The sequence below is a fragment of the Mesocricetus auratus genome, unplaced genomic scaffold (genome assembly GCF_017639785.1).
Source record: "Mesocricetus auratus isolate SY011 unplaced genomic scaffold, BCM_Maur_2.0 Super-Scaffold_100013, whole genome shotgun sequence".
Lineage (NCBI taxonomy): Eukaryota > Metazoa > Chordata > Mammalia > Rodentia > Cricetidae > Mesocricetus > Mesocricetus auratus.
The window spans coordinates 79,737,730-79,754,201 of record NW_024429196.1 but is presented as its reverse complement, the minus strand read 5'-3'; the positions used below and the strand labels follow the sequence as shown (position 1 = coordinate 79,754,201).

The 16,472-nt window shown below is 49.2% G+C and overlaps 1 protein-coding gene across 2 annotated transcripts; it reads left to right on the top strand.

Annotated features, from left to right (window-relative positions):
* Positions 1-38: 38 nt before the first annotated feature.
* On the top strand, positions 39-11,416 carry Isca1 (iron-sulfur cluster assembly 1). Of its 2 annotated transcripts, XM_021231984.2 has the most exons (4): positions 39-228; positions 5,917-5,970; positions 7,860-7,965; positions 10,027-11,416. In XM_021231984.2, exons 1-4 carry the CDS (start codon positions 148-150, stop codon positions 10,173-10,175), a joined length of 390 nt encoding a protein of 129 aa, XP_021087643.1. In that variant the 5' UTR covers positions 39-147; the 3' UTR covers positions 10,176-11,416. The 2 variants fall into 2 exon arrangements, with proteins under 2 accessions (XP_021087643.1, XP_040612060.1); XM_040756126.1 differs by lacking the exons at positions 39-228; positions 10,027-11,416 and adding an exon at positions 239-479 and having other exon boundaries at positions 7,860-7,938.
* The last annotated feature ends 5,056 nt before the right edge of the window (positions 11,417-16,472 follow it).

Sequence of the window (16,472 nt, the reverse complement as noted above, 5' to 3'; positions counted from 1 at the left end):
CGGGGCGGGGCCTGTGGCGCCTGCGCCGGAGCTTGTGGCGTCGAAGCGGCCGCCGTGTCCATGGAGAGAGGCTGAGGCTGCCCAGAGGCTCCGGCCCGAGCGAGGCTGCGGGCGGGCGGGCTGGCGGGCGGGCGCCGCGACGTGGCCATGTCGGCGTCGTTGGTCCGCGCCACGGTGCGGGCCGTGAGCAAGAGGAAGCTGCAGCCCACGCGGGCGGCGCTCACGCTGGTGAGTCGTCCCGATGGAGCCGAGCGAGCGAGCGAGCGGACGGGCCGCGCCGGGGTCACGGCGTTCCGGGAGAAAGGTCGCGCTCGGGGCGGCCGGCTGTGGCTCAGCGCCGTCACCCGCCCCCGCCTCCCGGGGAGGCCGCGTCCTCGGCGGGGCTGTCTGTCTGTCTGTGTCCACGGTGGGCCGTTGCTGGGGCCTTCGGTTAGGCTCGTCTGCGTCGCCGTGGGGTCTCGACCTGTGGGCTTGTGCCTGTGAGTCTCTCTCTCTTCCTCTGTCTCTCTCTCTTCCTCTGTCTCTCTCTCTTTCTCTGTCTCTCTTTCTCTCTCTCTTCCCGTTTGGCATTTTTACCTGTTTACTTGGGAGTCTTGGAGCTGCCCCTTCCTCCCCGACCCCTCCCTCTTCAGCAGACGTTATCTAATTCCCGCAGTGTTTTCAGAGGTGAGTTAACCCCCACTCCCGCCCCCGTCCCGCCGCCCCGGGCCCTGCCTACCAGCAATAACGTCCCGCTTGCACAGACCCTGCCCCTGCCCGGGGTTTTGCAGTCTTGCGCATCGATCTCGGTCCGCAGCCTCAGCTGCGGAGTCTGTGGTCCGAACTCCTCCTTCCGAGTTACGCCTGGTCCTCGAATCTCCTTTCCTTGCCAGCAGGAGACTGACTAGCACTGCGGTCTGCTGGCTGGTTTCAGGTGTCTGGTAAACATTTTGAACCCCAGCATGTAGCAGTTAGATAATCAAAGGCTTACTGGGGGCTGCGGTGGGGGGGGGGAGCGAGGAGACTAAGCAAGCGTAAGCGGATGCAGATTAAGTCTGTTTGCCTGGCCACAAGGGTCTGGCAGCGAGAATTGACACATTGGAACGGCTGGAGAGCGCTCTGGAGGCTGCTAGGAGCGGGCGGGCCATGGCAAGGAAAGGTGCCCGTCTCAGCTGGTGTTAGTCCTCGGGAGAATTGCGGGGCTGTGGTGGTGAGCGCACGGGTGGGGTGAAGACTGGCAAGGTCTACAAGCCAGGGATGGTTGCGGCTCACCACCGCGGATGCTTGCGGAGGCCATCCAAGGAGGATGGGCTCCTTCCTCCCAGCCCCGAGTCTCCTGGGCTGGATAAGTAGGATTGAGTTTGTGGGGAGCCCGCACACGTCCGGGTTGACAGGCCGCTTTCCCGCCCGTCGTTGTGGCAGGCAGTCTAGAGGCTCCTGCTGCCCCTGTGATGGAACCCTGGGCCCAGCCAGGCGGTGTGGGTGTGTGCGGAGACTCTAGGTCACTGTAGGCAGAAGACTGCCTGATGGAGGGGCTGAGGACGCGTGTAAGGACCTGTTACTTGGCCGGAGCAGGACCAGAAGACCTCTGAACAGCGACTGGCACGTGCCGTGCGGTTCAGAAGCTGTTACCAGGACATGTTGAGTACAGATGGTTCTAGTCGGGCGGCAGAGAGGCTGCCTAGGGTGTGAGGAGGAAGGGAGCCTGCTAGCAAAGGGTGGTGTCCTCCTGCAAGTGTGACTTTCCGCTGTGAGCTTTGCCGTCGCTAGCTCTTTGTGTCACCAGTTTGGTGGCCCTTGCAAATGCTCGATTGTACCTAAACCGCAGAACTGTAAGACTCAAACACGTTGAGCAGCCAACGGGGTGGGGGAGGGGCAGCTGGCAGAGGACGTGCTGGGAGGCATGAGTTTCCTCTCAGTTCCCAGATCACAACAGCTGGGGTGGGGGTGCTGCATACTTGTAATCCCAGTGCTGGGCCTGGGCCCCAGTGGCCAGCCAGTGACCTACTGGACAAGCCCTGGGCCTGTGAGGCAGATCTGAAACATTGACTTGGGGTGCGTTTCCCAGCACTCTGGACAGCAAAAACAGCCTTGAAGTAAGTCTTGGTTTGTGGCTGTGAGTTTTAGATTTACATGTATTTAATGTGTGTGCATATATGTGGACGCGTGTGCCTTAGTGATGGTATGGTAAGAGGGAGTCGTTTCTGACCTTCCAGCATGTGGGACCCAGGCATCAAGCTCTGTCCCGCAAGCTTGGAGGCAAGTTCCTTTACCTGAGGAACGCCTCACCAGCCCTTCAGTGGTCTTTAACACCTCCTTCAAAGCAGCCACGTTCCTATGGTTTACACAGGAGCTGATTAAAAGGCATCGTTAGGTTTTTCTTGTGTCCTTACTTCAGGTTGAGCTCTCTAGGGATGATGCGGACACAATAGAGCACTGCCCAACTTGAAGAGGACTTCGGGGAAGACCTTATCATGGCGGGTGTACACTTAAACCTGGAGTCAAGGGGCACACTTCTGTCTAGTACCAAGTACAGTGTTATACCTAGACTAAAAGGGGCACCCCACCCCCCAGCTCCAGTCAACCCCGTTCTGTTCTTTCGGCTGACAAGAACAGTTCTTCAGCTGAACAGCGGCAGTTCACTCCACTCAAGGCAGCGGCATGAGGGTCAAGTATTAGGACCCGACTGCGGTACATAATGAGTGTCTGTTTCCAAAACAAGGCAGAACCAGAGCAGTCCCTTGGCCAGTTCCGGCGTCAGACCCTCTCTTGAGAGCTCCTTAGTAACAGCTCCCCGGGAGGAGCATGGCAAAGTTAAGGTCCCATTTGGTCCTTTGACAGCTGCTCAAAGGCATTCGGGTCCTGCTGGTGTCACTGTCCCTTTGCATGTCTTTCCCTGTATACAAGATGTCAACATTAACAGCCTGTGCCTGCGTGGACGATGGTTCTGTGTCCCTTGTTTTTACTTACTGTGTTGAGCTGGTTTTGTTTTGAGAAAAACCTAGCTGTGTAGATCAAATTCATGATACTCCTGCCTCACCTTCAGTAACCAGGAGTATATGCAGCTACTGTTTAAATGTTTTCTAAGACTTGAGGAAAAAAAAAACATGCTGATTTTTAAAAATCTAATTGAGTAACTGAGAAAACCTTATGGGATAAAACTCAGGCCCAGTTAATCAAAAAGCACCCATGTGCTCTCATCTTCTCCTTTGACGTGTGCCTGGAAACCCAGGCTCTTTCAGATTCTTGCTCCAGCAAACACTTTTCTCTTGCTATGCCTTTTCTTATAAGCTCTTTGTTTTATGAGTGATTCGTCTGCATGTATGTGTACCCTGAGTGTCTGGTGTCCCCAGGGGTCAGAAGAGGGCATTGGAGCCCCTGAAACTGAAGTTAGAGATGGTGGTGACCCACCCTGTGGTCAGGTTCTCTGCAGGGACAGCTAGTGCATGCTCTGAGCCCTGAGCCACCTCTGTGCCTCCTCTTGTAAGAGTGTTTTCAGAAGTTGTGTTCTGTTGACAAAGAATAGGGTTATTTCCTCTGCACTTTCATAGCAAATATGCCCATAAAAATGTACAATGGAATACTGGAAAGGAGATGCTCGCAGGCAGTCACTTGGAAGTGTAATAAATAAGCACATTTTTAATGTCCTATTTATCCTTGATAAATCTTTTACTTTCACTAAAATTGTTTTCTTTCTGAAATTGAGTTTAGATAATTAAAACCTATTAGAATCTTTAAAATGTGCACATCTATTTAATTCACTTCAAATGTGAAGCAGCGAATATTGGTATATTCTGGCAACTGATGGCACCAGGTAGCAGCCCTAGGCTGATGTTCAGGACGACACTCTGCAGCCCCTCCTGAGAAAAGCAGCTGACAGTCAAGGTATACAATTAAGAGCAGAGGCAGGGTCTTCCCTTGCTCCTGCTCCATTACAGTTCCCAGAGCGTTTTTTCCCAAGGATTTAGAAGCATAAGCTTGCCTGTCAGTTTCTCTGGTTGCCTTGTGCTCTTGATTATTTTAGTAGCTTTTATGTGGCTTTATCTCTAAATGTCTTACTGCTGTAGCTTTATTTTATGAGAAGTACAAATAATGGCTAATTAAAAACTGCCAAGTAACCAGAGAAAAGTTCAGAGTCTTACTATAACTCAGTCTGCCTGAGCATCACAAATTAGGAGTGTGTGTGTGTGTTGGTTTCCTTTTGCAGTTTGTTTTATTTCTTTTTTTGACATGCATCTGTATGCTGGGCCTTGGTCATTGTCGTTCCACATTGACCTTACACACACACACACACACACACACACACACACACACACACACACACACACCATTGAAGCCATTCTTCCTAACAAGCCCCAGGACTTAGATACGTTGTTGTTAGAGGGTTTTTTTTGGGGGGGAGGGGTGTTTGTTAGTTTTTGAGATAGGGTTTCTCTGTGTGGTCCTGGCTGTCCTGGAACTCTCTTTGTAGACCATGCTGGCCTCTAACCTAGGGATCCACCTGTCTCTGCGTCCTGCCTTCTGGGATTAAAGGTGTGGCCACCACTGCCCAGCTTGTTGTCTGAATGCCTGTTTGTGTTAACTCCTTTCTTCTGCCCTGCTTGTTGTGCCTGTGAGCCACTAGGTCTCTGCACTGTGGCTGGGGTCAGGGCCTTACAGACCACACTGACACTTAAATAGTGCACCACACAGCATCCATTTGTGTTAATCCGCTGTGTTGTTTTCTTTTTGTGTGTGGTATGTATGTGAGGGGCCCTGGTACATGGGCACATCTCCATATCATTCATTCCTCAGGAGCCATCCATCTTTTTCTCTGAGACAGGGTCTCTCACTGACCTGGAATTCCCCATGTAGGCTAGGCTAGGCTGGCTGGCTGGCTGCCTCCCTACCTCCCCTACCTCCCTACCCCTCCTCATCACCTTCCTACCCCACCTGGCCAGATTATTGTTTGTTGTTTTGTTTTATGGAGATTGAACTCAAGACTTTGAAACAGCCTTCCCCGCCTGTAATGCACAGCTTCTCACTGTGTGTTGTTTTCATTGTTGACTCTGTATTCTCTAAGTTGATTCTGTGACTCTTGGTTTGATTCCACATTGTATTTGCACTTAATCATCTGTCCAAGCCTCTAAGTGAGATCTAGGGCCAGGCCTGTCCCCGAGCACTGGCCTGATGCTTGTTAGACATGATCTTAGTAGACCCTGCCAGTTGAAATAGCTAATGAACAAAACAGGGTAGGAAGGTCAGCACTCCCTTGCTGCGATCTCTCACCTTTGTTGCTGTAGCTGCCAGTTTGCACTGTGCCCCATCCTCTCCTGGACTTAATGCCACACACTCCAGGCTGCCCTGGCGGCTTTTCAGAACTTAGTCTTCACAGGAATCCTAGGGAACAGGATTATCCCTGTTACCTCAAGTAGGAATTGTTAGAAGAAACTGTTATGTTGTCTACCTTTGGGACATACCCAGGGATTAGTCCAAGAATGTAGCATGTCAGACTAGGTTCCCAGCATCCTCTACGGGAAGGTGGACACTGATCTGAGGGCAGTCCTCATCAGGATGTTTTCTCCTGCTGAAGGCCACTAACCTAGGCTGAACTGCATTCTTAGCAACACAGTCACATACTTAGTCCTGTCACTGAGGAACGTGGCTGCTCACCTAGATATCCTGGTATGTTGTTGACCCCCACTGGAAGTCTGTGCCTAGAGGCAGCTCTAGCCATGCGTTCAGATGGATCTATCTGAAGGGGATTGAACCAACAGGGAGAGCACCCAAAGCTTGGCTCTTCTGCTGATAGGCTGTGTGTGAGCACTGTGCTTGTTGCGGGGTATGCCATAGATGCACAGAATCTGGTCTTCCCAGGAAAAGTGGTTTCTGTTGGTGGTAGTGTGATGTGGCTGTGGCTTCCGAGGATGAGCTTCCTAACTGTTTTTGTTTTTCCAGACCCCCTCAGCTGTGAACAAGATAAAACAGCTTCTCAAAGACAAGCCAGAGCACGTAAGTAAGGCCTGGGAAAGGTTGGGGGAACTAAAGTTCTGTTCTCAGGACAAGTGTATTTTGTTGCAAATACATGTTTTCATTTTTTACAATGTTTGATTTTGTTAGTTTTTACATTGCTAAGGACTCAATCTCCTGGCCAGACTCATGCCAGGCAAGTACAGGGAGCTGCACCCAAATTCTTGAATCACACAGGGTGTTTTTCCATAAAAAACAGCTACTCACTACTCAAAACCCTAGACAGCCAAGACTCCACATTGCCACTCTTAGGCCAGCGGCAGCCCGAGTGCATCTGTGTGCTCACTGTGGCCGGGCACTCTCTCCCACTGCATGCTGCATGGCAACAGCACGTTCTCTCCTTATGTTGTAACAACCTAAGTCTCTCCAAGGAACCACCGCCAGCATGCTGCTTGTTCTCATGTGCATCTCCTTCTGTAGATGACAGCATGCTTGGTTACACTGTTTTCACCTAATAATTCAGCCTGAAGACCTCGCAGACCTGAAGGTCTCCCCTTTCATGGCTGCACATATTCCACTGAGCAGGTTTGATTGTTCCGCTGGTCCTTTGTATGAAAGGCTGCCACGGGCATCATTTACCAGCTGTAGTTGAAGTGGGCCATGCCTGGCTTGCCATGCCCACAGAGGATCTTTCCCTGCATGTAGGGTAGTTGAGTTAGGCTTGTGAATCGCTTCAGGCTGTGGCCTGTGCATAGTGGTTCTGGGATTGTTTTCTGGATTCTCTTGTGCTACGTGACTGGACTTCTTGAACGTTCATCCTAAAATCTGTTAAGTGCTGACATGTATCAGCCTTCTGACTCTGAACTCTCTAGCACATAAATTGACCAAAAATTCCATGAAATTAGCCTTGTAGATTTGTCCTTAGTGGTGTAAAATGTGTAGTTTATAGCATTAACTTAAATTCCTTTTCCAAAACTCCCATTACCGAAACCTTCCTGGACTGGAATTGTATAGAAACAAGGCTACCTTTGAACTCAGGGGAGATCCACCCATCTCTTCCTTCTGAGTGCTAGGGTTGAGCTAGCACGCCTGCCTAAAACTGAAGTTTCTGGTTCTGAAGAGGGTTTCTGTTTGGTTTTGCTTTCTGTGTTTCTGGGAGTGCGTGCAGGACTTGAGACATGCTGGGCAAACCTCTGCTGCAGAACTGTACCCTCACCCTGTCTTACACACTAACGTCCACTGCCTAATGTCTGATGACTCCTGATTACAGAGATAGAAACTAAAGCCTGCGCTCAGGAACCATCCATGCAGCTTATTCCCATTTGGAATAATAAAATGCCTTCAGTCTAAGCTTTGGGAGCAAGCACACCTCACAGGGTTTCACAGAATTGGAGTGCCCTGGTAGGGAAGGACTTAGTAGGACTTGACTGTTTACTTAAAAGGCTTAATTTGTGATGATGGGGTAGCCTACTGTGGGTAGACGTATCCCTATCCTGGTGGTCCTAGGCAATGTTAAGAAAGCAGGCCGCAGGCCGCAGTCCGAGCAAGCCATGAGGGAAGCAGTGCCCCCCATGGCCTCCCCTTCTAGTCCCCTTCCCCTACACACAAAGTTTAAACTTCTGGGGTCTTTGACTTCCTGGTATTTGGAATGTTTTGCCAAACTGCCTTAGGAAGGAGGCTCCTGTGCAGAGGCAGGATGGTTACCAGGTGACAGGATGATCCTAGGTGCTTACTGACCATGGGAGCCTCCAGAGAGTACCTCCCAACAAAGTGGAAGGAGACCTATAAAGGAAGCCCGGGTTTAACGACAAAACCTACCATCAAATGCCCTTTTTCAAAAGAAAAGAAGCAGCCCTTGTGCCTCAGCCTCCAAAACAGGTACTGGACTCAGGGTGTAAGTCTTCACAGTTTACATTCTCGATTCTTTTTAGGTGGGTCTGAAAGTCGGTGTGCGAACCAGAGGCTGTAATGGCCTCTCTTACACCCTGGAGTATACAAAGACAAAAGGAGATTCTGATGAAGAAGTTATTCAAGATGGTGAGCTCTCGTCATTTTGAGACAGTTCTTTTGTAGCCCAGGCTAACCCTGAACTTCTTATGTAGCCTTAATTCCTGCTCCAGTTCCCATGATGGGGTGTAAGTGTGGTTTTTTTTTTTGTTTTTTTTTTTTTTGGTTTGTTTGTTTTTGTTTGTTTTTTGGTTCTGTAACATTTTATGGGCACTTTGTCCTGGTGAAAACTTTTGTCCTTGTACGAAACTGATGTAAAGACTGCTGTCCATGTTAGGAATAGTCTGAGTGGTGCTTGCTACATGCCCAGCATTGGCAAGCAGGCTTCGTTATCTGTGCAGCCACTAAAAGGAGAGTTAGTTGTGGCATTTTTCCTGGCTTCTGTTGAAGAACTTGGTGCAAGGAGAGGCTTGCAAACTGGAAAGCCCAGGGTCTCACACAAAAGTACCTAGTGAAGCTTTGAACACCATCAGTTCTCTCTGAGGGTTTGGAGAAGCTGTGTTTTGTTTCGGCTCCAAATGTGAAGGTTTTTGGATTGTTTTTGTGTCGTCTCCCCCCCCCTTTTTTGAGACAGGGACTTCATGACGTAGCCCAGTTTCAGACTCTTGGTTCTCTTTCCCGTAAGTCCTGAGTGCTGGAATCACAGACCCTTGCTGTGATTGCTGAGGGTCAAGTTCATCATCATGGGGTTTTAAGAGTTGTGTCAGTGTGTGAAGTCAGAGGTCAGCTTTTGAGAGTAGGTTCTGGGTATGAAAACTGCGGTAGTCAGGATTGCACGGCAGGCTCCTAAAGGAGCCAGGACCCCTCACCACACAGACTTTAACCCCATAAAGTGACCGTCCAGCCATTGCTGTTGAGACCGTTCGCGTGGGTGTGCGTGTTGGTGCAGATCCCCAGAGCCAGGAGGCAGTTGTGAGCTGCCCGGGTGGATTTTCTGCGGGAGCCACACATGCTCTCCAGCCACAGCTTCACTTTTGAGGACTTTTTCTTAATTTATCAGTTACTGCTTTTGACACCAGCCCGTGTCATCTAGTAAAACCCACCAAGGAGTAGGGTACAGTGGCTCAGGCTTAATACTACTACCATTGGCAATAGGATCTTATGTTTTGGGTTCAAGATAAGGTCAGGCCAGCCTGGGCTAGCAAGATCCTATAAAGGACAGCTCTGCAACCCTGGAGAAAGAGAGAGCCACGGGTTTGTGTACTGAATGTGTTGTTAGTAGCTTGCAGCCCTTTTTGTGTGAGACAAACAGGAATTGATTATATTCACAATTGTACTTCCATCACATTTAACTGAAATAATTAACCAATAAAGGCCTTTTTGAAATTAAAAAAAAAAAATGGAGCTGAAGAGATGCCCAGAGGTTAAGTGCTGTGGCTGTTTAGAGGACCAGTACCCATATAGTGGCTCACAGCCATCTGTAACTTTTGTTCCAACACCCATCCTCTTCTGGCTTCCACAGGCATTGCACACATACCTACAGGCAAAACACCACACATGAAAAAATCTTTTTAAAATGTCAGTTCAAAAATGCAAGCTTCGGTTATTCTACAGAGGACAGGACCTATAGTGTGCATTCATGTTTAAGAGATGTTCTTGTATTTTTAAGAGGTTGTCTCTCCTGCAGTGACAAGGGAATGTTACTCATTTTTAAGGCCTTCAGCGGATTACGACTCTGGGTCCTATGGGCATTCTCTAAAGTCCATGTCTCGTTGTTTGGTCTTGGTTTATATGGTCTGGTTAGAAATGCACCATGGAACAACAGTACTGTGGGCGTTTTACAGGCGTTTTTAAAAACTCACAGAATTACACGTTTCCTATAGCAGATTTGGGGGCAGGGGTGAGTAAAATACAGTGAAAGGCAGACCACATTTTACAGAAATGCCCGGGGATTTCCGTATGTAAATAGGTCTTCCCTGTTATAATTAGCTGGGCACAGACTGGGCTGGTGGGAAGCTGTGTGCTTCCTCCCTGTAAAGAAACTCTGGAGTTACCCAGAAGCTGTGGGGTTATCATGGTACCCACTGGAAACTCGATGGCAGGTTCTCCACACTGCAGGCTGTATGTGACATGTGTTTTCTTTTCCCCAAGGAGTCAGAGTGTTCATCGAAAAGAAAGCACAGTTAACACTTTTAGGAACAGAAATGGACTATGTGGAAGACAAACTATCCAGTGAGTTTGTTTTCAATAACCCCAACATCAAAGGAACTTGTGGCTGTGGTGAAAGCTTCAACATTTGAAACCTCAGGACTCCAAGCTCCAGGAGAGCCGGGATCTACCTGGGAGCTTTCTGAAGAAATCATGTGATTGTCGCGTGCTCAGAGTTTATAATGTGTGGCCATCTCAAGGGGAAAAATAAAGTGATGCATTTTGGAAATCACGCCAGTGTGCTAAGAGTCCCAAAAACTTGATATCTATATCTGAGAGACCATTGGTTTCTTTGGGCCGTTCTTCTGTTCTATACAGAAAACTCCTGCCTTGCTCTCAACACTGCAGTGGGCTTTGTGGCCACAGACAACAGATATGCACCCATAGATCCAGGCGGGGCAACTGTGGGTGACAGCGTAGTGGTACCTCATTCCCCTCTCACATTTGCCATGGCCTTTTATATTTTTATTAGAAACATGGTTATCAGATGCCTCGTTTGCCTGCCCCTCAGCAGTTCCAGGCGTCTGAGTGATGGTGTCAGAAGGGGAGAGCTGCCCGGCCTGTCTCAGTCTGTCCTCTAGGATGTGCTTGGAGATGATTTGCTTAGACTTTCAGTTGGAGGCTGTCGTGACCAGCAGCCAGCTAGCTCACTGCGCTTCACCCTGTGCGTGTGGAGACAATCTGAGCACAAGTTAGAAGAGCTAGACAGCACCCAGCTCTCCTTCCTTTCTGCACAGGTGACGCCCATGCTGCGTGAGACACTCGGGGGTGAGTGGTGGGTGGCCTGGGCAGCATTGTCATTAGACTTTATTTTATGGAGATTGTATTAGTTTTCTGTTGAATGGAGAAGCCTCATTTAAACCCTTTGTATGAATTGTTTGTTTAGAACTTTAAAACAGTAGTTTCTTACAGAGATCCCACAGGACCTACAGAGCAGAGCATGGAAGTGTGGTCTTAGAGTTCCCAATATGCGTATACTCTCTGGTTCCTAAATGAAAGAGCTGAATTTTTAGTATTTTTATCATCCATCTTTCGAGGTGTGGTTTTGCTGTAGTACAGGCCAGCCTCACTCTCAGCCCTCCCGCTTCAGCTTTGAGACATGCCAAGCTTTTCTTCAGAGCGGTCTTGACTTGTGTTGACATCTTAAGTGACCTGTGATTTTCATGAAGTAGCTGGGTTAATATTTGCGCTATTTACTAAAGTACCTACCACAAAATACACCGTGTTGATAAGTCTGTATCATAAACAGAATTGTAGAATTGTTGGTACATCTTTAATTTGTGCAATATTGTATGTAGCAATTGAGTATCAATTAAAAAACACCTCTTTGTGATCCTAATACTGTCTTTTGTGGGGTGGGGAATTGGGGTAGTTAGCTGCTAAAGCCACAGACAATTGCCATTTTATGCTACTGTCTCCAGAAGCCTAGGAGCACACTGGAGATGGTGCCGTCTTGCTTTGCGATTTGTTTGTGGTACACACACATACACACACACACACCATCCCTCCATTTGACACAGATAGCCTCCAGTCCATCATCCGCACTCCGGATGCTTTTCCTTTGTTGCCTAACTTCAGCTTCTCTTTCTTCCAGAAGGGTCTTAGCAGTTCTGATCCAGTGAGACTGTCCTGAACCTCACAGAGCTGGCAAATGAACCAGACAGCACTGAAGGGTATTGGTACTGTACCTGTCACGAGTGGGGTACTTGCCAGAACTGTTCTCAAGCAGTAGGTCACACATGAGAATCTAAAGCATGACATGAGCAAATAGTTTTACACATTAACCCAGTCAGCATTCACACACACACACACACACACACACACATACACACACACATGCTCGGAACAGGTACAACATATACTGAATATTTTGATGGCCTCTAGGGGTGGGAGGCAGGTGGAAGATGGCCTCAAGGTTATGTCCTCTAAGCTGAGTTTTAAAGACAGGAAGTGCAAAGGGGAGAATGAACAAAACTAACTGGTTTGAAAAAATGTAGAGGGAAGCTATGCCCTGAAAAAAACAAGGCACAGGAAGGGGGGCTTGAAACAGACTCTGAGCTCTGCAAGGGCATCAGTCTGTACAAGGGAGTCCTCAGAATACAAGGTGCAAGCCTACAAGCATAGCATTGGGAAGCTGAGGCAGGAGGATTGAACATTCAAGACCAAACTTGAGGCTGTGTGTGTGTGTGTCTGAAAGAAAACAGCATTCAGAAGTGTCAGCCCTGTGCTTTTACAACAAAGTGGGCTAGAAGAGGGTAGGATGGGGCTGCTGCAAAACCCTGGAGGGGACAGACAGGGACCAGTGTGACTCGGGTTATGGAGGTACAGCAATACCTACAGTTTGGGCTTGGAGTTTTCCTCTTACAAGGCCAAGACAGGAACTCAGCTGCTCTGGTGGTGTGGCTCCACAGGTGCATCCTTTCAGACAGAATGGCACAACCTGTAATCCTAACAACCATGTCCCTCAAGCCGCAGCCCCAACCAGGAGGTTCTCACATATCCATACAAGCCTTGTGCCCCCCAACCCCCACCCCCGTGACCTGTGGGGTATCAGATGTTGTGCCAGGAGCCTCCAAGGTGGCAAATGTCTTTCTCCATATAACCTCAGTTAAAACAAACTTGACTGTGCTGGCCAGGAAGCTCCGAATTGAATGGGCGGAGCCCCGCCGTGGTTAAAAATACTCCTTCGTGCAGTTTCAGAAGGCCATCCTGCTGCGCTTCATTGTTCTGAACCGTCTCCCAGACCCCCTCTCTGCACCTACAAGAATGCCTTTTTTCCTCAAGCAGGAAGGGGAGTAGGACGTTGGGAAAAAAACCCGCACGATTGGGGGTCCCTAAGATACTCAGTACTTCCTAGGATTGATTCAGCAGGAAATACCTCAAAGAAAAAAAAATAGCCCTTGTCATGTTTTGATGTGTGAGCGATCAGGAGTCCCCTCTGTGATGTTGGGCTGAGCACTCGTTTAAGCCCCAGGGCATCGTTGACTGGGGCCAGAGACAGACTCGGCCCAGAATCAGCACAGACACTGCCAGTCTTGGGATGAAAGCTGGCCTGGATTTGATCCCGTGGAAGAAAGGATCCATCTACCCTTGACCTCAGCTGGTGTTCTCAGAAGAGCACACAGAGAGCAGGGTCACAGCCTTGTGACTACACGGACATGCTGCCGTCATGATCCAGTAGCCCAGAATGCCAGGGTTCCTCGGCAGAAGCTACAAGAGAAGCATACAAGAGGTCTTTCCCAGCAGCCTTTGGGGAAACATGGACTTCCCCGACAGCTTCATCCCGAATGTCTACTCTCCGGACACGTGCAGACCGGATTTCTATTAAGTTGCCTGGCTTGGGGGGTTTGTAGTACATGCAGTTTGCCAAATGTCAGAATCTCAAATGCCCCACCCATCTTGGGCTATCTTAGCACAATTGAGCGTGTGTCCCTTACCTATTATGACTTTCCAAGGTTTGGTCTCTGTAAGGATTCAGGCCTGCCCGTCCCCTGGCAGAATGCACTCAGGCAGTACCTTGGTCAGCCCAGGTGCAAAGGACCCCTTTAAAAGAAAGCCCTCCGCCCACTTATGCCCTCTTCCCCGTGGCTCCCCTGGGGCAGACAGGACTTTTCTTGTGTCCTCTTCTCTTCTGTCCTCTCTCTGTGTCTTTCTCTTTTCTCGTTCCTTCCCCTTTCTAATAAAACTTCTCACTTAAGCTCTGTCTGCCTGGCATGTTTGTCCCCACCCCAGTCACCCTAACCTGCCATGGGGTCCACCACGCAGGGTTCCCAAGGCTCAGGGCCACAGCGTAAGGGCAAATAGAAGAACGTAAGAGCCAGAGGAGAGGCACTGGAAATGCCACCTTCTGGGTGTGGCAAGGCTGTGGCGCTCAGGAACCCACACAAGACCTGCACAACGCAAACAAAGCTGATAACACATTGATGGCAGCACTAACTGCACTTAGTGGGGCAGCACTAACTGCACTTAGTGGGGCAGGGACGGAGGGGATGGTGGGAGGGAGTCACGGTAGTTATCAAGAGAGATTGAATTAATGCATGAAATTGTCAAGAGATAACAAGATTCAAACATCTTAACAACTGAAGTTTTTCCTAAGTGATTTACAACACTTCATTTCCTATAAGCTATCTGAAAGGGTAAACTAAACTCAAGGGCTTCACTTCTAATAATTTAGAAATAAAGGGAGCAGACCTCACTCAGCCCCTACTTTAGCAGCCATGATAGGCTACAGAAAAGACACGTAGGCCCCTGACACAAGGAAACTCCAGATCCTCTGGCCTCCCGGAGTCTAGGGCTAAAACTGAGCACAAAGAAACTCCAGACCCCCGGCCCAGCTTCCTAGATACTTCGTTCCTGGGAACTGTTTGGCCACAAAAGAAACTCCAGGGAGAACCAAAACCTCCCCTGTGGTCTCCAGGATATAGTTCTGAAAACTATTGGTATCTATGTACAACAGGCCTCATGTAAGTAACAGGACAATGCCATAGAAACCACAGAATGTTCCCTTTCAGCACCGACCAATGAGAACAATTGGAACACAGGTATTTCATGACAAAATAGGACTTTGAGAAATTCTCCTGATTGTTCCCAAATGTCAGCCAATCAGAAACCAACCCATACCTACTGATGTAATCCTGTATCTTGTCTTTAAAACCTAGCAGTAGACAGGGAACTTCACTCCCTCTGGAGGCTGCTGCATCAGCTTGCTAGACAGGGTCCCTGTCATGGGTGGATGAACAATTAAAACCTTGCTTTTGCAGTTTAGTGGGTTTGTCTTCCTGGTGGTCTCTGGGGGACTTTGCAACTTGGGCACAGCACTATCTGGATATAGAAAACAGTTCCAACATTTGCTGGGTGCTTGCTAACTTTATTGCTAAATTATGAAGAGCAAACCTAGCACCTTATGTCTGTCTCCTGGGCAAGCACCCTACCCCAGTTCACTGCTGAGCTGCGTCCCCAGACCAAGTACTTACAGCCTGTATTAAGCCCTGTACACAGGGACTTACTTACCATCACAACCAACTCAGCAGTGTTGCTCCTCCTCTGGTGCGTGAGCTAAACGGATGCCTTGTCTGCTTTCTATAAAACATTCTACTATAAAAATAGACTTGAGACCCGCAGCTGGGAAGGGTGCACTTGGACTCACAGGGTGGGAAGTTTGAGGCCCTTGGCTTTAGAGCTGCAGGACCCGTTGTGAGTCAGAACAAAATGATAGACTTAGGATGCCGTGAGGCGGCTGTGCATAGCTCACAGTGGAGCAAACCCAAGCCAAACCAAATCCCAGCGTGGAGAGGGGACTCCAGCAGGAAATCCCACCCCTAGCCATAGAGGTACTGGCAACTGTTAGCTTCTGGGAGAGGGAGAGCGTTTTCTCTAAGAGCGTAGCCTCTGACAAGTCAGCCGTGTTCCCGTAAAGGCCACACACCCCAGAACATTTGGGCTGCACAAATTGATCCTGATAGGTTTTTGGTTTGTTTTTTAGAATACAAAATTAGCCAGGCATTGGTGGCGCACGCCTTTAATCCCAGCACTCGGGAGGCAGAGGTAGGCGGATCTCTGTGAGTTCGAGGCCAGCCTGGTCTACAGAGCGAGTTCCAGGACAACCTCCTAAGCAATACAGAGAAACCCTGTCTCGAAAAAACCAAAAAACAAAATTGGGTGGGTGGGAAAGAGTTTGGGAAGGAGACGAATGTGATCCAGACATACAAAACTCCCAAAGAACATGATTGTTGGTTTGTTCTGTTTTTTGGAATTTTTTGTTTGTTTGTTTTGGTTTCGTTTTGTTTGGGTTTCAATGTGTAGCCTTTGTCTATCCTGGAACTCACTCCGTAGACCAGGCTGGCCTGGAACTCATAGAGGCCCCATCCACCTCAGCCTCCCGAGTGCTGGGATCAAAGAAGTCGGCCACCATCACCTGGCTAATACGTGTTTTTAAACCAAGTTTAAAACAGGAAGGAAACAGTGAGGGCCCATCCAGCTGGTGAGACAGAATGAGAGGGAAAAGGAAACCAGGGGCTAAGTTGTCTTCAAAGGAGCCCGTGACAGAGGACTTTGGTCCCCACCTCTAAAAAAGAGGCTTCGCATCGCCCTTCATCTGGGAGGCAGCCTTCATTAATGAGCACGCGTGCCTCTCAGGGACATTCCAGACAGGTAAGTTTGCCCATGAATGGTTCCAACACTGGCGGTTTTCCTAACTGCAAAAGCACCGTGCCAGCGATTTTCAAGCTCAGTGAATTGAAGTCCCCTAAGGTGTGGGTTACAGAGCGGCCTCAGCAGGTAAGAGTCCTGGCTGCTCCCCCAGAGCGCCCCCACCTGGCAGCTCACAACCGTCTGTAATCCCAGTTCCAGGGGGACTGACGCCCTCTTCTGGCCTCCATGGGCACTGCACA